This window comes from Castor canadensis, chromosome 9 (assembly GCF_047511655.1).
Source record: "Castor canadensis chromosome 9, mCasCan1.hap1v2, whole genome shotgun sequence".
Classification (NCBI taxonomy): domain Eukaryota; kingdom Metazoa; phylum Chordata; class Mammalia; order Rodentia; family Castoridae; genus Castor; species Castor canadensis.
The window spans coordinates 122,147,455-122,172,564 of NC_133394.1; the positions used below are offsets into that span (position 1 = coordinate 122,147,455).

Here is a 25,110-nt window from a genome sequence, read left to right on the forward strand (position 1 = left end):
TCAGAGAGTGGATGGTAGTGACTGAAGGAGTCCCTCCATGCACACGCAGCCCCAGAGCGTGTACCGCACTCACTCAGCACATTCTTGTTCTTATTAGCGCCAGCCCTGGTAATGCTCTCGGCACTTGGGTTTACTCGTCTGTGAAGTGAGGTGGTCAGGCTCCGGGGTCCCCAGAGCCCTTGTTCAAGCCTCTGCACCATAGTTGAATGCTTTTCCTGGATGAGAAGCAAGTAGAATCTTATGAGTCAGCTTTGAGGACCCAAACATCGCAAATGCTCTTTGGGGCTGGTAACAGCCGTGCTTTTAATTGAGGTCTTTGTAGGTCTTCACGCGTTATGGACTTACTGAGTTTATTTCAGACACGTAAAAAGTTGCACATTTTTTCATTTCTTGGTAAATTGTGCAATAAAACCTTTTTTATAAACTAACAATAAAAATAAAATGAGTCCTGTGACGACTATCATTATAGCTAACTTTTACTGAGTACCGGGGATTGCTGTAAGTCTGGCCTCCTGTGCATGAACTCATAACCCTCAGATAGTCAGGCTGTGAGCATAGGGCCAGATGTGCTACACCAAACTCTGCCTGTGTAATTTGCATTCCAGTGTGGGGCGGGAGAGCAACAGAGAAAAGCACAAGTGGAATACAAGCACATTAGGTGAAAATTCTTTCTGCTGAGGAGGAGAAAACTAAGGAGTTTTAGTGGGGAGAGGGGAAGGCGCAGCTCTCAGTGGTCAGTGAAGGCCTCTGGAGAAGGTGACACTGAGTGGGAGATTGGACAGGGAAACAGGAAGATTGGGGGCAGCCCAGCACATGGGTACTGAGTGGATGAGACTGAGACAGTGCCCAGGGTGGACAGAAGAAGAGCAAATGTTTGAGAGGTATTTTGCAGCTGAAAACATCCAAAAAGATCTTTCAGACCAATCCCTTCTCCTTTCTCCCTTTCTAAACTGTCCCCTTCCCCTCTCACTTGTCAGATGAGGAAGACAAGGCCTCCATAAGTCAGATGATGTCTTAACGGTCATCAGTTAGTAGCAGCACTAGAACAGGAGCCCAAGGCTTCATGGTTCCTAGTCTTGGTATGGAATACCACCCCACCTTCCCACACATACACACAAACACATACACAACTAATGAAGATCTGAAAGACTAGGAGTAATCAAGCCCATGCCCTCTCTCTCATCCCTTCATCCTTGCCCTGTGACGAAGGACAGATACTGTTGATTCTTGCCATTCAAGAGTGACATCCTGTAAAGTTGATGCCAACACTGAATTAGTGAATATTACTCCAGGAAGAAGGTCAGGGTTCTGTTCCTGCAGGCCTGTGGCCACCACACTTTTGTCAACTGATCAGAACATAATGTTTTATGTGTCTCACCTTGCTTAATATATTATTGATTCCCTAGCACTGAACGCAGGGCTGTCACCCTGTAACTCATGCCTGAATGACTTGTCGGACATACAGTTTTCTTCATAAGGCACACGATAACCTTCTTGCACTTAGAAGCACTTTAGCACAATTTTAAATGGGACCATCTAAAACAGAATTGTCACCAGGAGGCACAAACGTGAAAAATGTGGCATGAAGTGAATCAAGGAAAGGAAGCCTGTTAAAAGTGTGAGAGCAGGGACAGGAAGGCTCTGCTCCACCTGGGTTGGGAACACTTGTATTGGATAATTCACTGTGACTTTTGATTTGGGGTTACAAATAAGTTTAAGTAAGTAAGTGAACTTGAAAATATGGGATGTTCACCTTCACCTAAGGAGTATGGACTGTACTGCACTGAAGCCATTTAGAGGAAGGACTCTGTCCCACACCCAGATGGTCAGAGACTCAGAGTGGAGTCCTCTGCTAGGACATGCTCTAGGGTACAGAGTCAAGCAAGTTCTGAGACCCCTCAGTTACAGCCATGCTTGTGACAAACTTATTCAAAGTGATAATCAGGCTAGGGGCATGGCTTAAGTGGCAGAGCACCTGCCTAGCAAGTGTGGGGCCTCAAGTTCAAGCCCCAGTACCACCAAAAAATAAAGAAAATCAAAGCTTGTTTGTAATGTATTGTATTTTCCCATATTATAAGTACACTTGTTAGTGTTTGAGGTTGAACTATGTAACTTCCCTGTCAGGCCAGGGTATCCAAGTCTGACCACCCCAGCTTCCCCAGACTATGGGGACAGCCTCTGTCTTTAGACTCTTTTTGCTTCTTTCTCTGGCTCAGCATCTGCTCTGAAGTTCACATGGCCATCTTGCTTCTCCTGGCAAAATAAAGTGTTCCACTTTATGTGCCACATTCAGATACGCATCATAGTTTCACTCTATGCTTACTCTGCAAATAATGCTTCTTAGCTTTGCAGCAGGAGAAACATAATCTGTAGTGTAAATCAGCCATGTGGGCCTGAGAACTCGCCTCTCAATCTTTTCCAAGACTCCTGCAGGGGAAAATTAAAATACCACTCAACACTTTGATGGAGTAAGAATGGTTTCCCAGGCATGCAGACATCTGCTCCCTTTCGGCAGGATTCTGCCAGCTAAGCTTCTTGACCTCCACTCCCTCAGGCTCTCACTTAAGCTCTGAGAGGGTGGGACAGGAATCTGATGTTTATTGCCACCAACTCAGCTTTGATTGGTGTTCGAATGTCTCCAACAGCAGATTGGATCAAGTTTCCTTTTGTGTAACATGTTCACTGGCCCACCAGGAGAATTTCTGAGACCACTTTCAGAACATGACTTTTGGAGATGCTTTGTGGTAACTTAGCTGTCCCTCTGGGCCTTGGGGTATGGTGAATTGGGGCCATCATGGAGGAGTTGTGATTGGGACTTTGGTTAGGGAGATTTGACAAATACCCTTATATCCGACTGCCAAGTGTTGGATTTAAGAAGTCTCTCTAGAATCTGGGGGTATGGATCAGTGAAGTCTCTTCCACACTGTCATAAGAATAGCACAGTTTCATATTATTTTAGTGATAGTCTTTTGCAGAAGTTTTGCGGTTTTGAATAGTCAAACAAAATATGGTTGACTTCTGTTTCTGGCTCATATTGCTTGGGCATGTAGGAATAATCCAGATCATTCAACGCCCACCCCTTCCACAGTGGGCTTGCTGAATGTCCAGAGGGTCCATGCTTGTGAGCGAGCCCCCACAGCACGAGCATCTTGATGTGCTGAAGCTTAGGGTCAATGTTAGGATCGAGGGGCCAAGGAGGCAACACCATGACAATGAGTTGTCCCGACTCTGCTGGTTCCTACAAAGGAAATTAGCACAGGGCTTTTCTTGGAGAGGCAGCTCCAGGATCTGATTGGAGCCTGGATCTAGTTGGATGCCCAGGATGTAGACTGGGAATCATCTGGATGCCCAGATATAAGGACTGCAAATTCAGCAAAGCTCAGGACGCTCTTCTGTCTAGCCATCCAATGACTCTTGAATGTGGACCCCAGTCCTACTGACTATTTTGACGCCTACCCTCTATTGTAGATGGGGCTTTTGATGAGCCAGATAATTGAATTGGGTACTTTCCATTGGAAGACTGGCTTTCTGGTCCTCAGCATACGCACTTGGAGTTGCACATGATATTCAACCACATTTATGGTGCCATTACTGGCTAAATGAGTGTCTTACATGAACTTTAATCATTGGGCATGGCTTAGGCCAGGATTTGTTCATCATTTGGATGAATAATAAAAGCTAGCACATTGAATGCTTGCCACGTACCATCCTAAGTACTTAATATGTGCAGTGCCTCTAATTGCTTCCAACATTCCTTAGTACTACCTAAATACTACCATTGTCTCCATCTCATTATTCAGATGATAATCCACCCAGAGGGTTGGATCTCTGCTGTGTAATTACTGTGTAACCTTAGGTAAGTCAACTAAGTTCTCTGAACTTCAGATTCTCATTTAGAAAATAAGAAATATAGTACCTGCTTTGTAGGGTTGCTGTGCGAGCATGTCTTGCTCTGTATTGTCAAGCATGTAGCATTTGGAAAGTGATCTGTAAATGTCAGTGCCCACCTTCATGCTTTTCCCACCAAGCGCACACTTGTAATGGTGTATAGTAAACACTCGGCTCAGAGTAAGCCCCCAGTAAATGGTGGCACCACGTCATCATCAGATTACATAGGTCTAAGGCAATAAGTCTGTAAGTTTACGTGTAAATATACACACCCATCATTTGTTCCATGACATTCTGGAAACACTGGGCTGCATCTCTCAATTAAACCTACCTCTGCTCAAATTTTCCACTGATAAAAATAGTCCTCATAATGCCAGCCTGGTTTCTGGGCAGGCAGGAAATGACTAATGCAATTAACAGTGTCTATACTAAATCACAACCTGGAGGTCTGTCTCTGGCACGCGTGAAGAATCACCAGGATCCTGGCCATTAAGACATTGGCCCAGGTGTCTCTGCTTGCGTCTGTGTTCCTCAGCTTGCACGGGCTGGTGATTGAAGACCTTTGTAAGCCAACCCTGAGGTGAGGTCAGACTGAGGCTTGCAATTCTCTCTGTAAGTTGACATTCTGACTTTTTATTTTTTTTTAATTCATATAACTGGCTCATGATCTGGGGATAATTCAGCCTGCACAGCAAATTAACAAGAGTCACTATGGAACCAGCATTGTAGATGATTTCATGGCAAAGGTGACCCAAACTGGAGACCATCCCGCATTAATGCATACCAGCAGTAGTGGGCGAGCAGATAGGCACCAAGACAGATTCTGTCGGAGGTGTTTCAACTACAGAGCCCTTTAGGGTCTGGCACGTTGTAAGTGCACCATGGGTGTCAACTGTTATGACTGTCTCTTCACAGAAGTACCTGCCAGCTATTAGCCAGGGTGGTCTTTTCTAATAGGGCTGCCTTACTCTGAAAAATAGAGTGAGGGAAGTTCAAGTACATGGGCCTAGAGGGCCCAGCCCCTCAAAGGACCCCACATCTTGTTTTCTGCCCAAATGCTCACTGTGTTGCAGAAAGTCTTAAGAAACAGCCGAAACAGCTAATGTGCTCACTGGGGCCAGTACAGAAATGTGCTGTCTGTCCTCCTGTACCTCTGAGGTCACAGCCATGCTGAATAATTCACCAGGCTGATTTCTTGCTTCCTTCTGGCTGGGGAACTAGGTCAAACTCCACTCCAGGGAACCCCCAGACTTCTGTCCCTGCAGAACCCACCTCATCCTGAAATCATTTAAGTATTTCAGAGAAAAGCAGTAACAAAGCATGATTCATTTAAAACCACATGCATGGTGACAGTGGTCCACATTCCTGCCTGCAGTGAACACAAGTACTGACTTAACTGAATGCTTCCCAATGAGGGAGGCAGTATCCAACAAGGGTACTGTGAACCTCGAAATACTTGTGCATTTTTATAAGGACTTTGTGAAAGTTGTTTTAGATCAAGGTTACTATTTTATTTCCCAGTGAAACCTGGACAATTGAAATACTGGCACTGAGTGTGCTGTAATCCCAGCACTAAGGAGGCTGAGGCAGGAGGATCATGAGTTTGAGGCCAGCCTGGGCTACGTAGCAAGTTTGAGATTAAGCTGATCTACTTAGTGAGACCTGTCTCAAAAAAAAAAAACAGTTCACCCCATCTCAACAACAACAAAAAAAGCTGAGCGTGGTGGCATTTTACCTGTTATCCCAGTTATGGCAGAAAGCAAAAATATGAGGATTGTGGTCCAGGCCAGCCTGGGCAAAAAACAGCCTGGTTATCTTTAAAGTAACCATAGCAGGAAAAGGCTGGAGGTGTGGCTCAAGCTGTAGGCGCCTACCTAGCAAGCACAAAGCACTGTGTTCAAACCCCAGTACTGCCAAAAAAAGGACTCTGACCTCTGGGCAGAAATCACACCTGTTGCTGTCTCTATGCTTGTAATAACTGTGGAGAGGGATGGACAGAGGGCTATTCTCAACTCTTAGAGAAACATGGAATGTAGGTGACCAGATGTGACGATGGCACCTTAGATGGCGTCATTCTGACCCTATATGACATCAGTTGTATGTGGCTAGATGATTATTTAAAAGGTCCTTCTTCATAGTCACCTCATACCAACCTCATAGATGTGAAAACAGCACACCTTCCTAACTGGGGCAACAGCTGGGATCACAATGCTCTTAGTCTAGAAACTGGGCTTGAATCCCAGTTCCATATCCTATGGAAGTCTTTGGATCCTCCTAAAAGCTCTCCCAGTTCCCTGGGACTTATATTTCATAGTAAGTCCCCCTTCTCAGAAGCCTTTGCATGGTCCTCGCTCTGCCAAGCACCTCCCCAGGGGAAGGGAATTCCTCCTATCAGTGGCAGCCATCTCTTTATAATGAGCTGGTGCTGGAGCACATGGGAGAATATCAAGGAGGCCTACATCCAAAACATCTGCCTGTATTAATCTCTAAGTTTATTAAACTCTCATCATTCAGACACCCCTGCAGCTGAAGCTCCAACCTCCCCTAAGGTTGTGTGGCTCATTCTCACTCACTCTCTACTTGCTATGCCAGTTTCTTCTGTTCACCCCTAAATTCCTGACCATTTTTCACATACAGCCATTTAACCATTTTCCTCATGCAGTAATCAGAAGAGCTCTGATGCCAGAGCATCAGAGCGAACTTTTTCTACCTCCAGTACAATGTGCTCTGGATGACCTCATCAGTGAGTACTCTGGTACTCAGCCTCCTTGGAATTCTTCTGAAGTACTTCATCTTCTCAGAGCTTTTGGAAACTGTTGAAAGCTGTGTATCCTCTTTCTGTAATATATAACCACTCACACAATTTTAAATATATTTTCAGGGGCTTTAGAACTTTCTGAAACCCACCCATTGAACTCCCAGGTCCAGGGACCCTCATTTAAAACCCCAGAAGTCAGCTGATGAGATGGAGTCTGCCCTTCTACAGAGGACAGAGTACCCCACCTCTTTGCCAGGCTCTGTATCTCCCCCGCCCACAAGCGCACACACACACATGCAAGGTGTGTCCTTAGCAATGTTCTCATTAGTTGAGGAAGTAAAACAGGATTGATAGAACTGCCTGTTGGCACTGTCCCCAACCCAGGCATGTTAGACTTTAAGAAAACAGTGACTACCCTTTCTTCACCATTCTCCTGAGTCCAGAAGCCTTCCTGTTTCCTCTTACCAGAACCTCAGGAGGTTCATACTTTTTCCCTCATTTTAACAGATGAGGAAACTGAGGCTTACTGGTATTAAGTAACTCATCTCAGGTCTCAGGGCTATAAGTGGCCAGCCTGAGAGTCCATCACAATGGCAGTGTCTTGAAACCTGGGCCTTAAAGCCACTACACACTCACTCCCTTTCCCCATTATAGTTGGACTTTCTTGTCCTATTCATGACAGGACCTTTGGTTTACAGCCGAATGAGTGTGTGCTTCCAGGTTTCTGAAATACGACTCGGGGCAGCATTTGGTCTGATTCATTCCTTGTTGTGTCTCTGGAGCTTGGTGCGCAGTGAGTGTCTGAAGTGCTCACTACAGCACCACACCCTTCGGGAAGCTGTCTGGAACTCCCTCTGAATCAAAACACTTCTTCCATTGGGTTCCCAACACAACCTCGTGCCTCTGTGTCCCTTTAGTCTATGGTGCCAAGCTGTAGATTGTGTCTACAGCTAGATATGTATCTACTCATCACAAGCTTCTGAAGAGTAGGAACTATGTTTGACTCATGGTTGCACACCTCCAAGAAGTAATTGGTGCTCAATAAAAGCACATTGACTTGAGTATACAGTTGTGATTGTGTTGCTTGGTAATTAGGCTTAAATGGTAATTCCTATAATGAGTGTAATTAGGATTACATTTATAGCAATAGACCACATTTTAGCTTTTCCATGTGAACTTTAGTTTTTAAATACCTATGACTTAGAGTTGCCATCAATTATGGTGCCATTTACCATCATGTCATTCTCCCTCTGCAGTTACAGAGAGCTGACCGTGCCTGGCATTCAATGTGATGCTTATGACATTAGCCACCATCTTCTTTAGTTCTCTTCACAGAGACTGGCTCATCTAGCCAGAGGCAAGTTCCGTGTGGCCTCTTGAGCGCCGCTAAAGCATCTGTCCCACCTCAGGGTCCAGGGACGAGGTCCCACTGCTTTCTGCCAGCAGGCTCTCCTCTCACTTATTAAAGCTCAGGTGAAGGAAAAGGACCGAGACCTGGAAATTGAGCTGGGGAAAGGAAAAGTGGAAGACTCTGGGAAAACAAGGGAGGAAATGATGGCATCTTCTGGATCCAGAAGTTGAGAAAGTAGACATTTGTTGTTGAGTTCCTATAACATGCCAGCCACTTTCCCGCTTCACTTCCTTCCAATCTCTGTAGCTCTGTGAGCTTAGCACTGGCATCACTTTTCACCTTAGTAAACAGTTATGGAAGCTGAGTGTCCACTGGTTGGAATAGAGAGAGGAATTTGAACCCAGGACTCTGGCCATGGAAACCAAGGCTTGCACTATGTTCTACCCTACCACACATGCCTTAGGAAGAGGTTCTCTCCATTCCTATATCTCTTAGTACACTAGTAGATAGGAATAAAAAGGGTTTGGTAATAAAACATGTATAGAGTTCTTACTGCATCCCAGGCAGTATGCTAAACACTTTACTTGTGTTAGCTCTTGTAATCCTCACAACAGCACTATCAAGTGTAGGTGCTATTATTATTTCCATTTTACAGATAAAGAAACCCAGAGACCTGAAGTGACTCACTCAAAGTTACCTGCTGGCAAACTGCAGAGTTGTGACTTGAATCCAGATCCACCTGATTGCACCATCCAGACCCCAAACCATTATTCTTCTTCCCCCCTTTTGATTAAAAGCATTGAGAAATGAGCATCAATCAAAATATGTGTGTTGGGTTTTTTTGTTTTCAATTTTCAAATAAGCTATTTTTTAAAGGTAGATGGTTTTCTTAGATATTTTCAGCTCTTCCCCTACAATGATTACGCTCAGTGTCCTTATATCCCCAAGAAAAGGAAAAGTGGTGGTGGTCATAAACCTTCCTGGCCATGTGGGGGCAGCACCAAACAGTGTGGGTTGCTCTTCGCAGCTCTGTTCTTTGGGAAGAAGCTGGGCTGTCTTCGTATTCCCTGTACCCGTTTCCTCTTTTTTTTTTTTTTAAAGTGTGGTGACCCTTTTCAGATCAGAAACTAAATTACAACAACTGCAGGATTGTACAAGGAAAGTTATTTTAAATAAATGTGTAGCAGTAGCAGCAGCAGCAAGGTAGTTTAGGCTTTTGTTTCTGTGTTATCAGCATGGCAGAATGATATTCTGAATGTACTGGGGTGAGTTGGGTGATTTTATTTCTTAGCCAAGAAGAATATTCAGGTTTTGACTAAGGTGAATGCATACTTTATTGTCCAACCCAGAACACTTCTGAGAGTTAATGGACTGCTTTTAATTTTACTAGAGTAACAAACATAAGCAGAATGGTCTATAGGGGGGAGGGGGACAACTGGGGTGTGTGCTTCCCCTAATTACAAATCTTCTGTCCTTTCACTCTTCCCCTTTGATGATTCCAATTAAGATTTATATGGCACTATATTTGCTTTTTCAGTCAACGAATGTTCGTTGAATATTTTCTGCTTGCTAAGTTCTCTATCTATACTGTTTTTTACTTACAAAAACCCTGGAAGGTAACAGTTAATATGCCCATTTTTACTAATGGGGAAAGAAAAGCCTGGGACATAGTAAATGACTTGCCCAAGGTCACAGTATCCGTAAAGTAGAGCTAAGACTGGAATCCAAGCTGTCCTTCCTCCTGAGCCATTGCACCCGAAACTGTGGGGATGGTGTTGACTGCTTTCTTCGTGGGCCTAACTCCGTCTGGCACTGTCCCTCTAGTGAAATCTCAGCGCATATGGTAGAGTGATTAGGTGTGGGTGCCCAGAAGCCAATCGCTCTGCATTTGAATCCTAGGCCCACCACTTGCCCACTCTGTGCTTCCCTCAGTTTTCTCGTCTTAAGGCTGTAGTGACCTAGGCTTATCTTAGAGGACTGAGGTGAGGAAAAATAAGTTAACCTTTGACCTGTGAACAGTGCCTTGATTGCTTTGTCAGATGATACAATAGCACCATGTCTGTATCTACTATTAAAGTAGGGGCAATATTAGAAGAGTTTAACTTCTTCTGGGAGGTGGAGAGTAGTGACATGGTCCGAATGGTAGGCCAGAGTAGGTGGTGGTGTTGTGATTTTGTTGGCTAGAGCCTATGTTGGAAAGCAATGGGAAAGAGGTCAGTTAGTTGCCCCTGCTGTCTGCGGAGGTCCTTGCCACTTGTGAGCTCAGATCCAGGAAGCGAGTTTTAATAAAGCAGTGAGGCTGTTTGGTGGTGTGCACTGGACATTTCTGACTGCCCACCTGGAGAAATGTGGTTTGGTCTGTAGGCTGAGGAACCCAACTGCAGGAGGGGCAGGTGAGCCAGCAAAGGAGCATCTTAGGTGCTGGCCAGGGGCCAGCCCTGCATAGACCACAAGCCAGCTCTAGTGCCCACGCCACTCTCCTCCCCTCCAGAAGCTTTTCTGTAGCCTGTACACCAGTACACAGGAACTGTGAGGGGCTCCCCCATGCCCTTTCCCCAGGAGACAGGCTGCCGAGTGGCTTTTGTGGCTGTCACAGGCATGGTGCACGCACACCATTTGCTAGCAACAGCCAGGTGTTACCCTTGTGCCCAGCCTTCCCCTATAGGGCCTGAACATCAGTGTGTGGTTTGCTGAACAGGCTGCTTTTGTCTTTGGCGTTTTGGTGGTGTCCACCTTGTCCCCAAGGAACTATGATTAGTAACTCGGGAAGGAGGTGCCCAATCTGGTGTTATGGCTGGGATGAAGAAGGCTGACCTAAACTCAGTGTTGGTCACCTTAGAACAGATGGCTGCATTTCTCCATTGCATTTGAAGTTCACTTTTGGAAATTTTATGAGCTGTTCTTTGAGACCCAGTCTGTTGGCACCAAGGAAGAGTATGGCTGCTTGTCTGCCCCTCCTGTTCTGGGAATGTGGTCTCTTCAACTGATGCACAGCCTGGGAGGGACTTTGGGATTCAGGGAAGGACACGGAACCACAGCTCAGGCCATCTGGCTGGCCAGCAACCCTGCTGATCAAAAGCAAGTTAGAGGCTGGAGGCAAACCGCCCTCACACATGCTGCGGAGTTTGCTGTATCTGTCTTTGGATTTCTGACTTGTTAAAATAAACATGTGAGGCTTTCTAAATTAAAGGAAAACAGTGAATACCAGACCATTAAGAAGGAAGAGAGGGGCACGATCGTGGATAAAATACCTGTAAATGACATAAAGGTAAATGGCCATGGCAGCTGTCAGGTATCTCACAACTTCCTGTGTTCCATGAGCAGTTTGGGATTTGGTGCCAGTAACGAATGCCATTGGACTGCAGACCTAGGTGTTACCATGAAAGCACTTTCCTCCATTTAAACGTCATGCTTCAATGTTATTAGAGCCAAGTACCTCATGTGTATTTAATTCATTCTCCTTCCTAATTTCTTTTCCCAGGTGTTTTAACAATAACAGATCCCATGGGATTGTATTTCTTACTGTTAAAAAAAAAACCTGCCTTGTCATGGATTATGAGAATTTAGAAACCTTTGTGCCCATTAATTAGCTCTATAATTTTTCACTTGTGAAAATTTAAGGACAAAAATCTGAACCCATTGGACAAGATAGGCAAGCAAACCCATCCCCTATGGTTTTTTTTAAATAATAAAAAATAATTTAATTTTGCAACAGTAGAGGACTTGTTAATGAAACTACGTGACTGAACAGAACGAGGCAGTTGAAGGTGCATTCGCACACCTCAGTCAGCTGAGGATTGGTAGAAATTGAGATGTTGACCCTAACTAGTGAATCACTTCACGTCCTGACTTTGCCTTCCAGTGTTTTGCTGTGCGCTCTCTGGGATGGGTGGAGATGGCAGAGGAAGACCTCGCCCCTGGCAAAAGCAGCGTTGCTGTCAACAACTGCATCAGGCAGCTTTCTTACTGCAAAAACGACATCCGGGATACAGTCGGTATTTGGGGAGAGGTGAGCAGACCTGGAAATAACCAGTGGCCCGCTTCTCTGCACCCCAGTGTGCTTCATGAAAACCAGGGCTCTAGAATTCGGTGTACCGAGGGGCTCTGGGTGTTTGCCACATGCGTTTCCCCATAAAGACAGGTAGTGTTGGCATTATGCATCCAGGTGACTCTCCTGAGCCCTGTCACATACCACTCAGGAGAGGCTCTGAGAGCATTTCTCAGTGGCCAAATGACAGAGTCCTCCTAGTATGTTCATGTCCTCAAAGTCCTGTGAAAGAACTCCCAGGGCCCAGAAGCCTTCTAAAATTCTGTATGCAAAATGTGTGTGCTAGACTTTTAAGAACAGTTTCTGGGGAGAAGATACGGGGCTCTCTCAAAGTGTATTCTGAAGGGGGGATGTGACCAACAATTACAATGCAACAACACTGCTGCCTCCACCTCTAAAGTTTGACTAACCACCCTTTATACCACACTGCTTTATTTACAGTCTGAAAATCAACATTTTGCATGAGTTGTGGAATTGATACCTATATGGTTTCTCACTTTTAAACTAAAGGATTCTATTTTGAAATGTTAGTTGACATAATTTCAGAAAGGATAAAAAGCATGTCAAACAGGAAAAGCCAAATTGCAGCTGTGCTCTAAGACCCAGTTGTGCTCTGTTGAGAATATTGCTTGCCACGTGAGTATGTTCTACCCGATCCATGTCCAGTTTATAGAATATAGGTAGCAAAAGTTTACTTTCAGATTGGGCTGTTTGGAACTCTACTAACATTCTCCCAGCAAAGCATCATGATGGGGGGTAGGTTCCTAAGACTTCCCATGATGACATCTGTCCACCTTTCAATGGGGCTAAACTCCACTGCCACCAAGGCTTTTAAGTCCTAGGCTTGGGGACAGAGGAGGAAAAATGTTCTCCTACCCAAGAAAACTCCTGGATAATTTTTTTGTCCTCTGCAGTATTTCCCACTTTCCATCCAATACTCAGGCCTAAATTATCCACCTTTCTTCTTTTCTTCAGTCAAAATGCTGCCCCTCTAAAAGAACAATTCCTAGCTAGGAGTTACAGGGAAGGTTGCTGGGACTCCACTAACATGAGAGTCACTTGACATTTGGAGGTACAGTGGGTCAGAGGCAGCATACAAACCTGTTACTCCATGCTTTGTGCAATCTCCTCAGCCACATTGTTCTGCACAAGTTGTGTTTTCTGCCAGTGATTTCATCTGTAAATGGTTTAGCTGCTCTGTGCAGAGATTTTAGATCATTCTGAGACTCAGCTGTAGACACTGGCCACACCTTAAACACTGGCTGGGCCCTCATCTACCCATCCCTGCCATCCTGCACTTCACAGCTGAATTCACCCTGAGAACCTCAAATAGGAACCAAAGATGCTATTCTCAAAAACTTTACCAAAGAGCAATTGATGTTTTCACATTGGGGGTTGAAGACCCACCAAGAAGCCTTACAATTCTGTTCGGCCTGGCCCCCCAGGCTTTCATGCAGCAGCATCTGGACCACCTTCTGGAGCTGCAGTCTTTCATCTGCATGCCAGATGGTTAGTAGGTCCTTAAAATTACGCCTGAGGATTACACGGGAAAGAAGAAAGTTGAGTTGTTTAGTGTTGAGAAGTCTAGACTCTCTGCCTCAGAGAGCTGACATGTTGGGAGCTGAGACACCAAAGCCTAAACACCCAAATAGCAGCATGAGATTTGAGGAGCTGGGGAGGCTACATCTCAGTATTACAGCAGCGCCCGTCCTGGTTCTGTATCGGGCCTCGAGGCACACAGCATGACACCTTGGTTGGAATAACCAGGTGCAGAAGTGGGAGCTGATGTTGGTATCAAGGACCGTCACAAAGCCATACTTGCTGTTCACTAGCATGTCACACAGACATGAAGGGTGTTAAAGTAGAGGAGACAGGGAAGGCTGAGGGGATACCAGGGAGGATCTGGCTGAGGAATGAAGACTGAGGCCAGCAGAGCTTGCAGGGCATCAAGGTAAAAAAAAAGCAGATTCTCCAGGGCACCTCTTAGCTGTTTATCTTCAAGATCCTGAAGTATAAAGATTAAAAACAGGAGCCAGCTAGAAAGCGGCTGGGACACATTTCAGAAGCTGGAGATGGGAGGTGGGGAAGGTCTGTGGCTCTGTTAAACTGGAAAGAATGCTTCCCTCTTAAGAAACAAACCGTAGGCCCAAAGCCTGGCTTCTCTTGACCCTCGAAACGGTGTCCACAGGTCACCATAAACATGATAAGACTGTAGAACTCAAGGAAGACCGCATGTTTTCTCGTTGAATCCAGGGCAAAGACATGTACCTGATCCTGGAGAACGACATGCTCAGCCTGGTGGACCCCATGGACCGCACCATGCTGCACTCTCAGCCCATCGTGAGCATCCGTGTGTGGGGTGTGGGCCGTGACAATGGCCGGTAAGTCTCTGGACTGCTGCAGTCCCTGTCCCCTTGCCAGGTTTCCCAGTTCTAGCTTACGCCAAAGTGTGGGCTCACAGCACCACCCCACCTATGAAACTTGACAGAAGTGCTGGTTAGAGATGTAACAGACTAGAGAGTGTCTGTTTCCTGAGCCCAGAAGCCTCCACGTGACTCCTTTTCCTAACTTCCATGCATCAAACCTGTCAGCTGTGCTTCTGCCTTCAAATTCTGCGTATTTCTCTTCCCAGCCATCCTCATTCCAAGTCCTCACCTCACCTGGCATTCTGAACTCCTTTATTTTTCCCTCTGTTATCTTTTTTTTTTTTTTACTTTTTCTGGTATTAGGGTTTGAACTCAGGGCCTGGCACTTTCTAGGCAGGCACTGTACCACATGAGCCATGCTCCCAGCCCTCTGCAGTTTTCCTAATCAACATCATTGCATTTGGTTGAGTCCCAGCCGTTTCAGATGCCTCCCACTGGCATTTTCTTCACAGAGGGTTTACATAAAAGGATGAGATTGTGCAGCCTTCCATCATTAAATCATGATTGTCAGGAATTTCTGGAACTTGTGGTTGGCTAAATTGTTTAACCCTTGAAATGTCTGGTTATATCAAAATTGCATTCCCCGTGTGTTTTTGTGAAATTCTACTGAAAATAGGTTATTTATAAGTATTGCTTCTTACTCAGCTATGTTGTGAATTTTCTGTTCTCCAAGATGGCTAGAAACAAGGATATTCTGATTTTCAAGCACATATTGTGGATAATGATTTGTGTCTGTTTTCACAGACTTCATTCTTAGAGACCACTGTTAAGTAGTCGGTTATGTTAAATGCAGTTATAGTCAACCTTTGAGAATTCCCATGGTCCTGGGGAATCTCCTGGTATCTAAGGACCAGCCGTAGGGTGGTTAGGTATTGCTTTGTTAAAAATGGACAAGAGCATTTCAAAAGCAGTTGGAAGTCACAGCTGACAAAGAGCTAGCCCTCCTGGATGTATGGTGCCATTCCTGGACATTCTGCGTTTTTCATGGTCTTCCCCAGTAGGTGGGAGGTGCTGCCTTGTCTTGTCACATCCTTTCTCTGAATGCTGGGTGTGAGCATGTTTCATTGTCCTTTGATCCACTTCTAAGTCCTGAACTAGAAAGGAAAGATTATGGCTAAGTATTTGCCAGTCAAAGAGGAAGCAATTATGCTGGAACCAGATGTGAGAAGTGCTCTACAAAAGACACAACTGAAGTATTCCCTGACTTCTGATTGGACAAGTCTTCCTAGGAGTGTGGTGCATCTTTGAGCTTTCTGTAACAGCAGTGAGTGCTGACACCTGGGCAGGTGCTTTGGTGTGGGCAGTGGGATAGACAATTTAAATACTCTTCTCTTCATTTGCTTGGCAGGGCTGAAGACTGGAGTTGGTACCTAGGAGTCAATTGGTTAATTTTACAGGGAAACTCTCTGATGCTGTGAAACCATCCTTAGAAACATTCAGCCATGGTAGAAGGCTGTGGGTGAAGGGGCTTATCTCTTTCCTGGTTCTTGTCCTCCAAGTTTGTTTTTAAGGCAGGAACCAAGGGAGAGATCATGACATACTTGTATAACTAGGTATGCGTGTAAGGGGTTTGTTTTTGTTTTGTGGTGCTGAAGCTCAAACCCCAGGCTTCATGCGTGTTAGGCAAGTGTTCTACCACTGAGCTGTACCCCCAATCCACTTGTATATTTTCAAAATTAAGGGTTTTTGTGGATTTCACTGATGAGGTTTTCAGCTCACCCAACTGTTCAAAATGAGTCAAAATACTACCTGTCCAGGGAGGAAAAAGATTCAAATTCCAGCTCACAGAAATGATTCAAGCTTTCGAGCCTCATTTTCTCTCATCTGGGAAGTAACGGTAGAAAGGACCACAGCACTTGTGAGCACAAGCTTTCATGTGTAATAACTGGCATGGTTGTGGAGACATGGCAAATGTGTAACAAATGTTTGCTGTAGAGTTTTGTGAAACAGCATACACTTAGCAGAGTGCATGGCTTCCTTTCCAAGATGCTGGGGATAGAGGAGGGGTTGGGCCTCATGGAGGCTTCGAGGACAGTTTATCATGTGGGGCAGAAAGTAACAGGCTGTCACAGACCCCATTGAGGTCACTTGTGCTACAGAGCAGGAGGAGTCCCTTATGGCCCATACCCAATGACATCAGTGTAACTCAGTAACGCTGCCTTGGTTACATTTTGAAACATGGGCCAGATAACTCATGTATTCAAACCACTTCTTATTTTTTCTCAGTGTTAGCAGGTGAGTGTAATTTAAAGTTAAGCTTGGGTTCCCCGTAGCTGTCAGGATTCCAGCAAGCCTCTGGGCTCGTGGAGACCCTTGAGTTGGATTGCTTTTGGAGCAGTAAATAAAAAAGCATGCTTGCCAGGGAAAGGTTCTGTTTCCCCGCAGTGGTCCCCTGAGTTCTCATTCCCTAGAAGAAGGGGCCTTTGTATTCCTGCTTTTATTTTACTTTCCTTGGCTTTTGATTCTTTTTTCTTTTAAAACAGCAATTTCCAAGAGCAAGTTCAATTTGTAATGCTGCAAAGGAACAGGGTTTTCACTTTGCATGAATAAAACATAAAAGTGTTTCGTTTTGCTTGGGAAAACGAGCACATTTCGCATTCTCTTTTGTAACTTTCCTGTTACAAAATTGGCGTGTCTTAGGGGATTTTTTGAGGTGGTTAAAATGAATAAGGAAAGTATGCATACCAGACTCAAAGGGCATTAAAAAAAAAAAATCCCGTATTGCCTCTCTGAGCCATGTAATTTCAGAATTTCTGAAAGTATTTGGGGTTTAGCATTTTCTTTAGGATTTCAAGTGGCTTTGATTTGTTTTGAAGAAATTCCTGATTCAGTAAGTGTACTTTGAGTAAAGGGGTGATGTGACTGGGGGAACACCCCCCTGACTGTGCTCCCAGGTTGAGTTGGAGAAATGTCTAATTATTAACTGGCTGAGGAGTTGCTGTGGCCTCCAACATGGGTTTATCCGTGGGGTTTTGGTAGTGGGGTTTCAGTTCTGGTGAAGCTGTGTCCTCTCCTTCAGAGTCATGCCTGTCTTTATCATGGTGTCTCTTGGAGCCCATCTGTACTATTACCTGGCAAAGCAGGACTGCCTCCTCTCTCTTGGCCACACTTACTGTTCTTTGGTTCCTTCTTGTCACAGTGAGACAAATGTCAGGGCTCCTAGAGATGGAGGTTGTCAAAAAGGGTTTTATGCGCCTTATATTTCCAAACATAGCCCCAGGGAGAACCCAGATTGACCCATTCTGCTCCTACCACCATGCAAAGGGTGGCATTGTCAGGTGCGTGAATGGCTCTGGCCTTATAACTGGCACTGTGCCGTCAGCAACTGGCACAGTTGTGCCGTGGGGAATGAATGAGCGTGTCACTCTCATCTCGTCTCTATGGGCCTGCCAATGTACCATCCCAGGGGTTGCGGGGGGAGGGACATCAGCTCTGTGTTTCAGGGTTCCATGTTGACTTTAACCTCATTATTCTTACTACTTAGACCCTAGGAAGCTCTTTCTCCTTATTTTTTTATAGAAACATTGAAAGCAAGCAACCAGAATCTCTGAACCTAGGGGACTTTTAACAGGGACTGCCTTTTCCCTGATGGCAGATATGACCCATCTTTAAGGAGGGAGCACCCAAGACCCTGGTGTCCATTAGCCAAAGGCTACAAAGTCTGCTTAGCTTGTCGTCCCCCCTAAGGAGGAATATGTATGGATGGGATTGTCAGTTTCAGACCCCATATATAAGTGGGATTTTTCCCAGGAGGCTTCCATGTAAGAGTACCATGGGGAATGAATCAGGTAAGATATTCATAGGTTTTCCTTGAGAGGAAACTAAAAAAGATCTAGGGTCATCTGGGAAACTGGGCTAAACAAAGTGGCAGGCTCTTTTACATTCTAGGTCTTCCTATGCAGTGTGCACTGGAGCCCTTTCTGTGTTAGTGAGCTGTATAGTGCTGTAACAAAGCACCTCAGATGAGCAACTTCAAAGAGAGAAGTTTAGTTTAGCTTGAAGCTTTACAGGTTTTGGTCCATGGTCAGTTGTTGGACCTGTGGCAAGGCAGTATATCACGGTGGGAGCAGGTGGAAGAAGAAGCTACTCACCTCATCATGGCTGTGAAGCAAAAGGGAGAAAGAAGAGGGGCCAGGTTCTCAGTATCTCTTTCAAGAGCACACCCAGTAGGACCAGAATATTTCAACTAGGCACCACCTCTTAAAGGTTCTACCCTGTCCCAGTACTGCTGTGCACTGGGGACCAGACATTCCACACATAGGCCTTTGAAACACTTATCCAGACCACAGGAAATGCAATCATGTGTTTAGAAAATGCTGCTCTCACACAATATACATTCTTCTCAGCAGCCCATGGAACCTTCTCCAAAATAGATCATATCCTAGGGCACAAAGCAAGCCTCAGCAAATATAAGAAAATAGAAATAATACCGTGCATACTATCTGACCACAATGCAGTAAAAGTAGAACTCAACAACAAAAGTAAAGACAAAAAACATGCAAAGAGCTGGAAACTAAATAACTCATTACTTAATGAAGAATGGATCATCGATGCAATAAAAGAGGAAATTAAAAAGTTCCTAGAAGTCAATGAAAATGAAAACACAACCTACCAGAACCTATGGGACACAGCTAAGGCAGTCTTGAGAGGAAAGTTTATAGCCATGAGTGCATATATTAAAAAGATTGAAAGATCCCAAATCAATGACCTAATGATACATCTCAAACTCCTAGAAAAACAAGAACAAGCAAATCCCAAAACAAATAGAAGGAGAGAAATAATAAAAATAAGAGCTGAAATCAACGAAATAGAAACCAAAAAAACCATACAAAGAATTAATGAAACAAAAAGTTGGTTCTTTGAAAAAATAAACAAGATCGATAGACCCCTGGCAAACCTGACTAAAATGAGGAGAGAAAAAACCCAAATTAGTAGAATCAGGAATGCAAAAGGGGAGATAACAACAAACACCATGGAAGTCCAGGAAATCATCAGAGACTACTTTGAGAACCTATATTCAAATAAATTTGAAAATCTAAAAGAAATGGACAGATTTCTAGATACATATGATCATCCAAAACTGAACCAAGAGGAAATTAATCACCTGAATAGACCTATAACACAAAATGAAATTGAAGCAGCAATCAAGAGTCTCCCCAAAAAGAAAAGTCCAGGACCTGATGGATTCTTTGCTGAATTCTATCAGACCTTTAAAGAAGAACTGATACCAACCCTCCTTAAACTGTTCCATGAAATAGAAAGGGAAGGAAAACTGCCAAACACATTTTATGAAGCCAGTATTACACTTATCCCAAAACCAGGCAAAGACACCTCCAAAAAGGAGAACTATAGGCCAATCTCCTTAATGAACATTGATGCAAAAATCCTCAACAAAATAATGGCAAATCGAATTCAGCAACACATCAAAAAGATTATCCACCACGACCAGGTAGGCTTCATCCCAGGGATGCAGGGGTGGTTCAACATACGAAAATCAATAAACGTAATAAACCACATTAACAGAAGCAAAGACAAAAACCACTTGATCATCTCAATAGATGCAGAAAAAGCCTTTGATAAGATCCAACATCATTTCATGATAAAAGCTCTAAGAAAACTAGGAATAGAAGGAAAGTTCCTCAACATTATAAAAGCTATATATGACAAGCCTACAGCCAGCATTATACTTAACGGAGAAAAATTAAAACCGTTCCCTCTAAAATCAGGAACCAGACAAGGATGCCCACTATCTCCACTCCTATTCAACATAGTACTGGAATTCCTAGCCAGAGCAATTAGGCAAGAAGAAGGAATAAAAGGAATACAAATAGGTAAAGAAACTGTCAAAATATCCCTATTTGCAGACGACATGATCCTATACCTTAAAGACCCAAAAAACTCTACTCAGAAGCTTCTAGACATCATCAATAGCTATAGCAAAGTAGCAGGATATAAAATCAACATAGAAAAATCATTAGCATTTCTATACACTAACAATGAGCAAACGGAAAAAGAATGTATGAAAACAATTCCATTTACAATAGCCTCAAAAAAAATCAAATACCTAGGTGTAAACCTAACAAAAGATGTGAAAGACCTCTATAAGGAAAACTATACACTTCTGAAGAAAGAGATTGAGGAAGACTATAGAAAGTGGAGAGATCTCCCATGCTCATGGATTGGTAGAATCAACATAGTAAAAATGTCGATACTCCCCAAAGTAATCTACATGTTTAATGCAATTCCCATCAAAATTCCAATGACATTCATTAAAGAGATTGAAAAATCTACTGTGAAATTTATATGGAAACACAAGAGGCCACGAATAGCCAAGGCAATACTCAGTCAAAAGAACAATGCAGGAGGTATCACAATACCTGACTTCAAACTATATTACAAAGCAATAACAATAAAAACAGCATGGTACTGGCACAAAAACAGACATGAAGACCAGTAGAACAGAATAGAGGATCCAGATATGAAGCCACACAACTATGAGCAACTTATCTTTGACAAAGGAGCCAAAAATATACGATGGAGAAATAGCAGCCTCTTCAACAAAAACTGCTGGGAAAACTGGTTAGCAGTCTGCAAAAAACTGAAACTAGATCCATGTATATCACCCTATACCAAGATTAACTCAAAATGGATCAAGGATCTTAATATCAGACCCCAAACTCTTAAGTTGATACAAGAAAGAGTAGGAAATACTCTGGAGTTAGTAGGTATAGTTAAGAACTTTCTCAATGAAACCCCAGCAGCACAGCAACTAAGAGATAGCATAGATAAATGGGACCTCATAAAACTAAAAAGCTTCTGTTCATCAAAAGAAATGGTCTCTAAACTGAAGAGAACACCCACAGAGTGGGAGAAAATATTTGCCAATTATACATCAGACAAAGGACTGATAACCAGAATATACAGGGAACTTAAAAAACTAAATTCTCCCAAAACTAATGAACCAATAAAGAAATGGGCATGTGAACTAAACAGAACTTTCTCAAAAGAAGAAATTCAAATGGCCAGAAAACACATGAAAAAATGCTCACCATCTCTAGCAATAAAGGAAATGCAAATTAAAACCACACTAAGATTCCACCTCACCCCTGTTAGAATAGCCATCATCAGCAACACCACCAACAACAGGTGTCGGCGAGGATGCGGGGAAAAAGGAACCCTCTTACACTGTTGGTGGGAATGTAAACTAGTACAACCACTCTGGAAAAAAATTTGGAGGCTACTTAAAAAGATGGACATCAATCTACCATTTGATCCAGCAATACCACTCTTGGGGATATACCCAAAAGACTGTTACTCCAGAGGCACCTGCACATCCATGTTTATTGCGGCACTATTCACAATAGCCAAGTTATGGAAACAGCCAAGATGTCCCAGCACTGACCAATGGATTAAGAAAATGTGGTATCTATACACAATGGAATTTTATGCAGCCATGAAGAAGAACGAAATGTTATCATTCGCTGGTAAATGGATGGAATTGGAGAACATCATTCTGAGTGAGGTTAGCCTGGCTCAAAAGACCAAAAATCGTATGTTCTCCCTCATATGTGGACATTAGATCAAGGGCAAACACAACAAGTGGATTGGACTATGAGCACATGATAAAAGCGAGAGCACACAAGGGAAGGGTGAGGATAGGTAAGACACCTAAAAAACTAGCTAGCATTTGTTGCCCTTAATGCAGAGAAACTAAAGCAGATACCTTAAAGCAACTGAGGCCAATAGGAAAAGGGGACCAGGAACTAGAGAAAAGGTTAGATCAAAAAGAATTAACCTAGAAGGTAACACCCACGCACAGGAAATCAATGTGAGTCAATGCCCTGTATAGCTATCCTTATCTCAACCAGCAAAACCCCTTGTTCCTTCCTATTATTGCTTATACTCTCTCTACAACAAAATTAGAGATAAGGGCAAAATAGTTTCTGCTGGGTATTGAGGGGGGGAGCGGGAGGGGGTGGAGTGGGTGGTAAGGGAGGGGGTGGGGGCAGGGGGGAGAAATGAACCAAGCCTTGTATGCACATATGAATAATAAAAGAAAAATGAAAAAAAAAAAAAAAAGAAAATGCTGCTCTCGTTAGTAAGCTCATTAATTTAAATTAGTGGCAACATTAAATTGCTGTTTTTATTTATTAAGAAAAATTTGAATTACTTTCAATAAATAACTATTATAAGTGGAGACCCCATTGAGCCTGCCATAATGAAGATAAAATTCCTTCATAATTAACAGCAGCCATCAACAGCATTGTGCACAGTGCTTTTTAGTACTCAGGTTGAGTACACTGTGATACTGTTTGTGCATATGATTTGCATATGCACATTGTACCTTTCTTCCTTGAAGGTACAATAAGATCATTCTGTATAGTAGATTATTCATAAATTTCCTAAAGAGTTATCTTGACTAGCTTTTTTATAAATATAGTCATCCTCAATTACACCAATTTTTTTTCTTCTAGTATATTTCCAAAAGGTTTTATAAAAGACCCTAGGTAACGTGAGTCAATAGAAGAGAGGCTGGGCCTGATGTGCACTAGCACAAGTTAGAGTGGCAGGTGCTTGTCCTTAAGGACCTGGCTTCTTGACTGAAAAGAGAAGACCACAGGAGTGATTTGAAAGCAGAGGTTGACAAACTGTTCCTGGGGTCTGTTTTTATGTATCCCAAGAACTAGGAGTGGCTTTTACCATTTTTAAGGGTTGTTTAAAGGAAAAACACAGGGTACCCAGACATGGGAGGCCCAGATCTTTAAAGAGCATTACTATAATAATACACACAGAGTAGATTGAAGCAACTTTGTGCCCACTGTATGTAGGAAGTTCTTGTGAAAGAGTGAAGTCCTTTTTAAGTCTCTTTCCCTTCCTGGTTTTGTCTTAGTTCTGCCAGTGCTCTCAGGGTACCTGGCGCATTGGCCAGACTGCTGCCTCATGCTGGGAAGTCCACTGGATAAGAATCTAGGGCTTAGTTCTCACGAAGCTGTCTGCCACGAGCAGAACGATGGCAAAGTAGCTCTGTCACACTCAGGGACTCAGGCTCCTTGGGGTGGGGGGTTGCTCTGCCGCCTCTCTAATATTCTCCTGGTCTGACCAGGTGACCTGAAACTTGCATTCTGTTTCACATCCCTTTGGCATACTTAGCTGCAAGAGTCTCTGGAAAATGGAATCTTCAGCTGAGTAGACAATTGCCAGGTTAAAATTACAACCAAAGAAGAAGGGTGAAACAACTGGCATTCTGGCACAGTCTGAAATGGGTCACCTCAAGTTTCTCAACCCCATTAACTATTGTTTCCTGTGTCGATTTTATTAAGTTATGGTCTCAGCTTACTCACATGATTCCCTCTCTCCTTTATGATGAGCCAGGTCTGGGACTCTGTAAAACATGTCTCTGCCTCTACTTAGCTACCTGCTAGGCTCTGACGAATGTGCACACTAGGAGGCTGCCAGTCTCCTTTCTTCGCTTCCTGTTTCTGTGAGCATCATCCTGGAATGCGTCTTTATCCCCATGTGTCAATTCTGAACCCACTGTGTAATGTTTCCAACACTCCCAGAAATCCAGAACCAGCTTTACCACTGCCTTTCTCAGAGACATCAGCACAGACAGCTGGCACACCCTCTGTAAAGATGGGTCCTCAGCCCCTAGGGTCCCTCCTTTGAGCAGCAGTGCTTCTGCCTCAGGAATCAAAAGTTTGTTCCATGGCACTCCTCCTCCAAGCTTCTAAGTTTCAGTAATTCCAACCTGTTTCCTGGTTCCCTCAGCCCTATGGGTCACAGCCCCCTCTTGAAATTGCTGTCCCCATGATAACTTCCTCATGGTCCCCTTTTGCCCTCTGAGTTACTAACAATAATTCTTTGTATAATATTCTCTCTGCTCAAATAAATGATGTCATTTCTGCCTTCTGACTAGTCCTGCCTACTCCCTCTGTGTTGACCGTAAGAATTAATTAGCACAGGGCTGGCAGAATGCTCAGGTGGAAGAGTGCCTGCCTTGCAAGCTTGAGGCCTGGAGTTGAAACCCCAGTACTATCAAAAAAAAAAAAATTAATTAGCACAAACTAAAGGAGATGGCCACTTGCACAGTCTGCCATATGGAGGGTATGTTAGTCTTCTTTTGTCCCTGTGACATAGTTACCTTAAAAAGAGGGAAGATTTATTTTGACTCATGGTTTCAGAGGATTCAGCCCATGGTTGCCTGGCCATGTTACTTTTGGGCTGTGTGGTCCAGTACATCATGGGAGCACATGGCGAAGGAGGTCAGTTTACCTCATGATGGCTGGGAAGCAAAGAGAGAGAAGGGAGGAGACAGGGTCTCAATACCCCCTTCAAGGGCATGCCTCCAGTGACCTGACTTCTTCCCACTACACCCCACTTCCTAAAGGTTCACCCACTTCCCAGTGGTGCCTGGGGCTGGGGACCAAGCCTTTAGCATATAGGCTTTGGGGGATTTCAGATACAAACTATAACAAAGGCACTGAGCTCTCCTCCCAAAAAGAGTACATGTTGTATGGTTTCATTTATGTAAAATTCTAGAAAATGCACGGTAGATTAACCAATAGTAACAGAAAACAGGGATTATAAAGAAACAAGAAGAATCTTTGGGAGTTACAGACATTCACTGTTTTGACTGTGT

At 43.8% G+C, this 25,110-nt stretch overlaps 1 protein-coding gene across 16 annotated transcripts in view; it reads left to right on the plus strand.

Moving 5' to 3' along the window:
• The window catches only part of Apbb2 (amyloid beta precursor protein binding family B member 2), a 326,509-nt gene that overhangs the window by 248,360 nt on the left and 53,039 nt on the right, over positions 1–25,110 (plus strand). For all 16 annotated transcript variants that reach the window (XM_074042381.1, XM_074042394.1, XM_074042378.1 and 13 more), the window contains 2 exons: positions 11,860–12,006; positions 14,299–14,426. In XM_074042381.1, coding sequence (XP_073898482.1) covers positions 11,860–12,006; positions 14,299–14,426 — 275 coding nt within the window. The remainder of the gene's footprint in view (positions 1–11,859; positions 12,007–14,298; positions 14,427–25,110) is intronic.